The following is a 9,190-nucleotide window of genomic DNA, read 5'->3' on the forward strand; positions in this document are numbered from 1 at the left end:
GTGACGGGACTAGCTGGGTGAAGAGGTTCATGCAGTTCACTTTATAAATGCAACATCAGCTTCTCCTGCAGTTTCAAACTTGACAATGGACATTTTTGGCATGTATATAATGCTGTCGTCAACCAAGAATTTGTTACAAGTGAAACATTTGTATGCTAGTTTTGGACTGTGGGACAGGCGAAAGTTTAAAAATTTCCAGGAAGCTGCCATCTCCTCCAGCAGTTGTCATTTGAAGACCTTGTAAGTCCATGTTCAGCAAACTAGATATAGTTTCATTTGAGCTAAAACGCTACAGTCATTCGACAATTGGTGGAGAACTCGGTTCGTCCTCGGAGAACAATGAAGTCCAGCTTAACTGTGTTGAACCCTCTCTCTGATAGACTCGGTCCATAGAGGAAGATCCAGGAACGAGAGACAGAAAGAGAGAGAGAGAGACTCCAGGAGAGGTTTCTAAGACTTGGCTCCTGTCTGCGTCTTGTGCTTTGTTGAATGTTCTGTGAGACTCAGTTGATGTGAACCATTCATGTACCATCGACATCCTCAATAATAAAACGAGAAACTACAACACTCAAGACTGTCCTGAGCTTTGTCCCACCGGGGGGGGGGGGGGGGGCAAGAATCTTTGCCCCACATTTGGCCTTGAATGACGGCGCTGACTCAGGGTGAGTGTGGCTGCCTCAACTCAGCCACAGGTCCACCTTATATGGCCCACATCTGGCCCACATAGTACGTGCTGTAACCCAAGTCAAGCCCGCCCCATTACATTTGGGCCACCGCTGGCCCACACAACAGTTGCCAGTGCCGTAACTGAGCCGTAAGTACCAATAGTGCTCCAGATTAGGCCCAAATATGTCTGTTATCTGGTGAAACCCCTCACGTCAGGTGAAAAGAAGCGGCTGGCGACTCCACATGTATGGGAGGAAACATGTGGTAGTCTGCAGCCCTCCCCGCATCGGCAGAGGGGGTGGAGCGGCGACCGGGACGGCTCGGAAGAGTGGGGTAATTGGCCGAATACAGTTGGGGACAAAGGGGGGGGGGAATCCAGAAGAAAAGAAACAAAAATAAGTTGACGCTTGGAGGCGTCAACCTTCTTCTTAGATGTGATTGCGACTCGCTATCAAATTATCCACGTTTCCTCAACAGATATTACTATGCTGGAAAATGATCTACAAGCATCAATGTAGTCCTCATACCACGCCATTGTGGAATCGCAGGGATGTGGCATTTAGAAATAAATCCTTGTTTTATAAAAAGGTGCTTGAGAAAGGAATATGAGAATTTGTGTTCAAAATTTAAATGACCGAAAACAACATGCCACTGTTATCAAAGCGACCCCACACTCTATCGTGGTGACGTCTCATAACGTGTATCAGTCATGTAGATCCGCACCAGGGGCGTAACCACGGGTGGGCCTGGCCTGTCACCGGACCACCCATTTCAAGCCCTGGCCCACCCAATCACGCTGGCTTACAAGCACGTAGGCCGGCCCCTTTTACGTACGTAGAACTGCAAAATCTGAGCGCGCATACCATCATGCTCTGCATTTTTCACTGCTGCTAACTAGCCAATAGCCAACAGTTAGCCATAACTTATGGAATGGCGAAACAAAGTTCAATCTTCCGCTTTTTTAAAAAGCCACGGATGGAGGAGGAGGAAAGCACACCTGGTCCAGCACCGACTGAGCCGCCCAATGAGAGTGAGATACCGCCGGAGAGAACGACAGAGGAGGCTACAGCTTCTCCGTTGCAGACAGCTTCTCCTCCCCCCTCTGACGACGGTGAGACGATTCCCTTGACCATGCCACCGCCAGATGTGTCTGCTGTGGACGAGCCACCCTCGCAGCCTAAATTAGTGTTCCTCCTAGACTCTTGGCGAATGGAGCTCATCTCTCTGAAACGGCCCAACACCACAATCCCGAGAGTCTTTGTCAAGGAATTATATCAATTTTCATCGAACAGAAAGTCAATCTTAAAATATTTGGTTACACCTTATTTTAGGGGGTCGGAAATCACCTAGCAATTTCCCAGTAATGATGTGGTAATTATCACGTAATTTCTTATAAAGAGGGTCGGAATTACCTTGTAATTTGGGTTAGGGATAGCTGTAAAATTGCCTGTAAAAACCACCACCCTATTACAAGGTAATTTCAACCTTATTTCTAAGAAGTTACGTGATAATTACACCTTATTACTAGGAAATTACTAGGTAATTTCCGACCCCCTAAAATAAAGTGTTGCCAAATATTTCTTCGAAGATGAAGCTGAAAAATTGAGAACAAAATTCTTTACGTTTCCAACTGCACCAAAAGTGGAGGAAGCGAACTTGAAAATTTTCGGTGGACTAGATCCTTCTGGAGAATTATTGTACAGCTGCTCGTTTTGCAGTGAACACACTGAGACGACACAACACGTGTTTTCTGAATGTCCGTTTGCTGCTGCCTTTTGGGAAGATCTGAATTACTGGTTGGTTCCTAAATCGGACAATTTCTCTGAACTAAAAAAAAAGAGGATGTGATTCCTGGTATGCTTGTGCGAGATGAAACACGTGATTTGGCAGTTAACACAATTATTATTTTTGGAAAGTTCTTTTTGCATAAGAACAGATTCCTGAAAACGCACCCTACTCGTATTTCATATTTCACAGGGAACTGTGTCATTATTTCTCACCACTGAGGTTAATGCAAAAGAATGCTAGGAACTCTGACTTCATGTAAGAACTTGAACTTGCAGAGAACCCCGACTCCTCTCCCTTTCATTTACGTATTTAGTCTTGTTTATTTTGGTTTTCTTCATTCTCTTTGCTTTTGTTTCCCCCTCTTTCTTTTGTTTTGTGTGTTGTATGTAGAAGTTTACCCACTCTACATCCATGGATAGCTCTGTTAAAATAATAAAATACGCAGACGACACAACCGTTGTAGGCCTCATCCCCAACGATGATGAAGCCCAGTACCATACTTGTCTGTGAATGTTCTCATTCATCCAGGTCAGGGTTATCCAAAGGAGTTGAATCAAGTGCAACTGGACTTGGTATATATCCGTGAAGACGCTTCCTCAGTTCGTGCCTTTCTGGCTAGACCAAGCTAGTCTGACTGGCTGGTGATGTCTCTACCCAGGAGACTCAAGAAGCCTAGCCTCCAAGAACAACAGTCGGTCACTAACGGCTCCAACGACTCTCATGTCCACCGAATGGAGCACTCACGAAGTCGAAACTAACACCCCCAACGACCGTCGCTGCTTAACATCGGATCACAAAGAGCCATGCACATCAATAGCTCTGATAACGACTCCAAAGAGGATAAATATCTGAGTCTCGTCACCAGCCAGTCAGGCTAGCTTGGTCTAGTCAGAAAGGCACGAACTGATGAAGCCTCGTGGATGAGAGGCGAAACGTCTTCACGGATATATACCAAGTCCAGTTGCACTTGATTCAGCTCCTTTGGATAACCAGTACCGCACTGCAGTAGACCAAGCTGTCACTTGGTGCACAAACAACAACCTTCTGCTTAATACAGCCAAAACCCAAGAACTCGTTATTGACTTCTGATGCATTCCGAATCCTAAACACCCGTACAAATGAAGGGAGACCCCATCACCGCCACCCACTCTTTTAAATTCCTTGGAACATCCATCAGCAATAACCTGAAGTGGAAAACTAACACTGGACACATCACTGCAAAAGCTCAACAACGACTTTACTCTCTTAGGCAGCTTAAAAATACCAGATCAAACACCAACTGCTCGTTCTGTTTTACTCAGCCTTTATCCAGTCCATCATAACATCTTCTATTACAGTATTGCAGTATTATAGTATTACAGTATTAAAGTATGGTGTGGTGGCACAGACATTCAAACACGGAAGAAACTGCAGCGGATTGCCAACAAGGCATCCAAAATCCTAGGCAACCCACTCCCCTCAGTTGAACCTCTACATACTAACCGGACTGTAAAGCGAGCAAAGAAGATCACCTCCAACCCCTCACATCCTGCTCATCACCTCTTCCAGCTCCTTCCCTCGGGGAGGCGCTACAGGCCACTGTCCACTAAGACTAAACTCTTCACAAACAGTTTCCCCCCCCCTAGCCATCAGGACTCTGAATTCCTCCCTGTAGTCCCTCCTCACACACCACTTGTCATTAACGCCACCATTCACCTAATTGTTATGCGTGATGTGTTTATTTCTGTTATTGTGTAACTATTGTTCGTGATAACATGTGGAGTGTCTGTTATTTTCCATGTATGTATTGTGCTGCAGAGTTTAAAGTGCACTAAAAACAAATTCCACCAGCCTCGGTCGTGTGGCTAATAAAACAATCTAATTTAATCTAATCTATACATGTCAATAAAAAATGTGTCAATAAAAAAGCGTTTTGCAGTTCCAGGGTTGTAAACTGTTGCCGGGTCAAGAGGTAATGGGTCGGGACTATGGAGACAGAGATAACCTGTGAGTTGGACTTAATGGTGGTGTGTACGTCATGGCTGTGGCCGACAGCACCTGTGAATAAAGCAATGCTCAGCTGAAGGTTTCGAAGGGTGTGATTGACATGACTCTGCATTTGCCCTCGGGCGTATGCATGTGTGGTGTCCAAACGGTCCTGTAACTGCCTGGCGTAGCTCGGGCCGGCAGGGGCATTTGGTACATCCGGGGCCCGTCCGAAAGCCAGCACCACAGGGGTCCCCATTTCCCTACCCAACATGAGGAGGGGCTGGTGTGCATGAAGTTGAGTCCTGGACCGCAGAGCAGGACGCCATGAGGACAAGGGGTAAGTGCATAACTCAGTCGAGCTGATGGGTGGATGTTAGGATGGATAACTGCCCAGCTAGGGTGAGGTTAAACCGCTCCTCTAACCCGTCGCTCTGGGGATCGAGGGGTGTTGTGCGAGTCTTAGTGATTCCGAGCCACTCACACATGGTGGAGGAAACCCTGGATTCAGAATTTCTCCCCTGGTCACTATGGATGGACTCCAGGACCCCCAGCCTGCTAAACATTCCCTCACAATGGTCTCGGCCTCCTGGTCTGGCAGTGCATAGGCCTCCAGCCATTTAGTAAAGTAGGCCACAGCAGTGAGTATGAAGTGGTGGTGGCACGGTGGCCTAGTGGTTAGCACTGTTGCCTCACAGCAAGAAGGTCCTCTGTTTGAACCCCAGGCCAGCCCAGGTCCTTTCCGTGTGGAGTTTGCATGTTCTCCCTGTGTCTGTGTGGGTTTCCTGCGGGTGCTGCGGTTTCCTCCCACCATCAAAAGACATGCATGTTAGGGTTAATACTCCTGCCTGTGCCCCTGAGCAAGGCAAAGAAAGAAGAGCTGGAGTTGGTCCCTGGGCGCTGTAGCTTTCCACTGCTCCTATACAATAGGATGGGTTACATGCAGAAGACAAATTTCATTATAATCAAACAACTGTACAATAACAAAAATAAAGGAGCTTTCTTGCCCCCTGTGCTGTGCATGGGAAGGCCCCACAATGTCAACACCCACACTCTGCATGGGTTCCCCCACTAGAAACTGCTGTAGATCAGCCCTCGACTGGCCTTGTGGCCCTTTGTGAGCCATGCAGAGGTCGCAGCGCCTGCAAAAGTCCTCAATGTCTCCCCTCAGACATCCCCAGTAGAAGGCTTGGCTCAGTCGGCGGAGTGTCTTTGCCACCCCAAAGTGACCCAAGCCTGCAGAGCCATGCATGGCTTTGAGAACCGTCTCCTGCATCCCTCTGGGCACCACCACTTGCCACCTCTTCTCCCCGGTTGCTGGCTCCACCCAGGCTCGTTGGAGGACCCCATCTAGCAGCCACAGAGTCTTGACCTTGTTCCACAGCCCTTTTGTCCATGGAGAGAGAGCTGCCACCCCCTACCATGGGAGTCACTGCTGCGCATCCACCCACACCATCACAGGCTGCAGGTCCTGGTTCTGTCTCTGCTCTGTGGACCAGTCTGTGACATCCACCACCTGCAGCTCTCTATTCACCAGTATGGCCGCCCCATAAACTCACCCTCTTCATCCCAGTCTCCCTAATTGTCTTCCATATGTTGGCCCCTCCCCCTGACCTAGTTTCTCTCTTCTGTATGTGTGCTTCAGGATTGGAGGCAGGTGTGCAGCAGGCAGAGCAGAGGTCCACCACCTGCCTCTCCTCTATTGCAATCAAAACCACTCCTTATATACCCAGCCTTGCCACATTCACCCTGCCAGATCGTAGTGACTGCTCTGTCCGGGCCTTGCCTCCGGTCATTGATCTGTCTCCATGGAACCCCAATTGTCTTCCTGCTTCCCGATTTGGTCGAGGTCCTCATCCCCTGGACCCAGTGTCCCCTGTCTGTTCCTTGTCTTGCCTGGCATTAAAAGACTTATTTTACTGAAGCCCTGCCTTGAACCTTGCATTGAGTCTGTCTGTGTTGGCATACTGGGTTCAGCCTTGCAGCCCCGGTTAACAAAGTGTCCCTGCGCCGCCGCCATTATGTGAGCTTCTTGGTCGCCAGTCCGGGTAACGGTTTTCGCTGCAGATGTCGGAATTTGCTCAGTAGCTGACTTTAGTTGTTTGTTCCTGGGTCTCGGGGGGCCTACTGCGGCTGTCCGACCGACTTACAAGTGGGTTTGGGTGTCTATAAAGGTTCTGAAGTGAATTTGTTTGGAGAGCCCCTGGGCTAGCGTCTACCTAGCTTCCCTGCATCACATGACCCCCAGGGCTACTTTGAAAGCTACGAAACTTACCTCCGGTCTAGAACGTCCAAGGCGGTCAACATGACCGTTTTGGATTTTCAAAGGTTAATAACTTTGTGGGGGGGTGGGGGGGGGGGTACGGACCTGCCGCTCCCTGGACGCTCCTAAAACTGCATATATTTGCATTAAAATGAATTTTAGATCAATTGCACACACAAAAAATTACGATAAGATAAACTGAAACTACCATGAGCGGTCAAAATGACCGCGCGTAATTAGCGCGTCATCGGGCGCGTCATGCCACGTGTATTTTCGCGTCATTTCCTTCGTAACGTTCAGTTATTGTTTACATGTCACGTGTTATAGGCCCTGTTACGTCCGTTCTGTTTTACTTTTTCTATTTTGCTATTCGAGTTCCACCATGTCTCTCTGAAGTTTACATTGTTTAGAAATAGTATTGTTGTTAATGTTGGTGTCAGTTAGTTTCATAACAGACACTCTGACATATCGTCACCTTCTTAGAATAAAGTCACATTTTCAAGTTTTTTAATTGTCAATTGATAATATGGTTGTTTCCGTTTGTTCTGTTTTTGGAAAAACTTGAAAATATGACTTCGGCCATTGTTTTAAGAAGGTGACGATATGTAATGCATCATGTGTTCATCTCGACACAGTATGGAGTTTCGTTTTAAGTAGGAGTGACATCCTTTAAAGCAGAGGCCTCTCATGCCTTTACTGGGCAGATATTAAAAAACAATAAACAGGGAGTTCAGGGCCTCCGCGTTATCTGGAGGGTTTTAGTTCCGGACCCACAAAAGCCTGGTGGAACCAGGTGACGTTAGAACCCGCCTCTTTAGTCAGAAACCCATTCGGGTTCAGGTAAACCTGACGGAACGCTGGTAATCTCTTTCAGTGTGTGCTGCTGAGCTGGTTCTTCCCCTCCTTTTCGTTTCCAGCTTCTGTTTCACCTCCAACTCCTCTCGTCCTCTCGCCAGAGCCGCTCGTGCTGTTCGTCCAGTGCGCCGTGGCAAACGTGAAGCCAAACTACCCCAGACCACAACACGGGTCAGTTTTCTGTCGTGTCTGTGACGCGGTTCTGATCCTCCTGCGCATGTGGACGGAGAGAAGCCAAACCATTTCAGCATGGAACACTCAGAGTCCTGCGGATCCGGGAACATTCACACGCCTCCGGGCGCAGAAGACGGCGTGGAAACACATGAGGACACGGTATGACAGGGGGTGTTCTCTCAGTGGGACGCGGGTTAAGTCGCTGTATTGAGCGTGTAGTGTCTATGTGTCGCAGGTATGATGATGCAGAAGTGAGGGATGCGGCTGAGGTGGGGCAACAACATACAGGTGGTGCTGTAAGCGCAGCACGTAGGACGAGGTGAAGATGCCGTGTAACGACCCCGGATCCCACTTCTGACACCAATGGAGCGAATTCGGGGGGCAGCCGGGCAACCGAACCCGGCTCGACTGCGCTAACCAGTCAGCTAAAGGGTCCGACCCGTTAGCCAACGGGCTAGCGAGTGCAGTCATCCGTGGTCGTTACACTACCCCGCCCCCCCTTCGAGAAGCGCGTCCCTGCGCTTCAGCGTATCAACTCCTTCACGCTCCTGGGCACACGCGCTTCCGATGGCCTCACGGTCTCACCACCCCACTTCTGACACCAATGCAGCGAATTCGGGGGGCAGCCGGGAACCACCGCAGCCGGAAGTGGGAGGGCGAGACCGTGAGGCCATCAGAAGCGCATGCGCCCAGAGGCGTGAGGGAGCTGGTATGCTGAAGCGCGGGGACGCGCTTCCCGAAGGAGGGGGGTAGTGTAACGACCACGGAAAACTAGACTCGAGTCAGACCCTTTGGTCGACTGGTTAACGTAGTCGTCCGTGGTGCAGGAGACCGGCGGTTCCCGGCTGCCTCCCGAATTCGCTGCAGTATGAACAGTAGACCTGACAGGACTGGAGACGGTCGTAAACAAAGCCATGAATCACATGGTGTCCTGGGCTGTGTGCGGATGCAGGTCTGCAGGAGTTAATGGGTTTAGAAAGGCCTCATGTAAACAAGCCGGTTGTTCTCTCTGCCACACCTGCAGGCTGCTGGCCTGGCACCAGCGGGGCTGCTGGCCTGGCACCAGCGGGGCTGCTGATTCACTGACGTGCTGGAACATTTAACACCTTTAAAGGTCTTCATCAAACCCTTCATTAAAACCGCCTCTCCCCCGTTGCTGAACCACAGCAGACGGACGGATTTCCCGCCAGCATGAAAACCAACGAGCAGATAAACGCTCACTCGCGTTTATCTGGTCTGGCGCTGGGACGCTGGGACCAGTAACGCCTGGGCCAGACACGTGTGTGTGTGTGTGAAATATCTCTCAAAATGAGATGTTTGAGGGCGTATGATTGGAAAACTAGTTTTGGTTTGGGCTTCTACACCTGACACGTCAAACACTTCCATCCCAGACAGCATCCGGATGTGGGCCACTTCAGGCAGTGATGCGGCACTGATGGCCTTCTTCTGGCCCTGACAAAACGGATGTGAGCCTGAAGT

The 9,190-nt window shown here is 49.4% G+C and overlaps 1 protein-coding gene across 1 annotated transcript in view; it reads left to right on the forward strand.

Moving 5' to 3' along the window:
* The window catches only part of timm50 (translocase of inner mitochondrial membrane 50 homolog (S. cerevisiae)), a 45,900-nt gene extending 45,339 nt beyond the window's left edge, over positions 1-561 (forward strand). The window contains exon 12 of the mRNA XM_056283686.1: positions 381-561. Within this exon, the coding sequence (XP_056139661.1) occupies positions 381-393 (13 nt within the window). The 3' untranslated portion in view covers positions 394-561. The remainder of the gene's footprint in view (positions 1-380) is intronic.
* The last annotated feature ends 8,629 nt before the right edge of the window (positions 562-9,190 follow it).

This window comes from Lampris incognitus, chromosome 7 (genome assembly GCF_029633865.1).
Source record: "Lampris incognitus isolate fLamInc1 chromosome 7, fLamInc1.hap2, whole genome shotgun sequence".
Classification (NCBI taxonomy): Eukaryota; Metazoa; Chordata; class Actinopteri; order Lampriformes; family Lampridae; genus Lampris; species Lampris incognitus.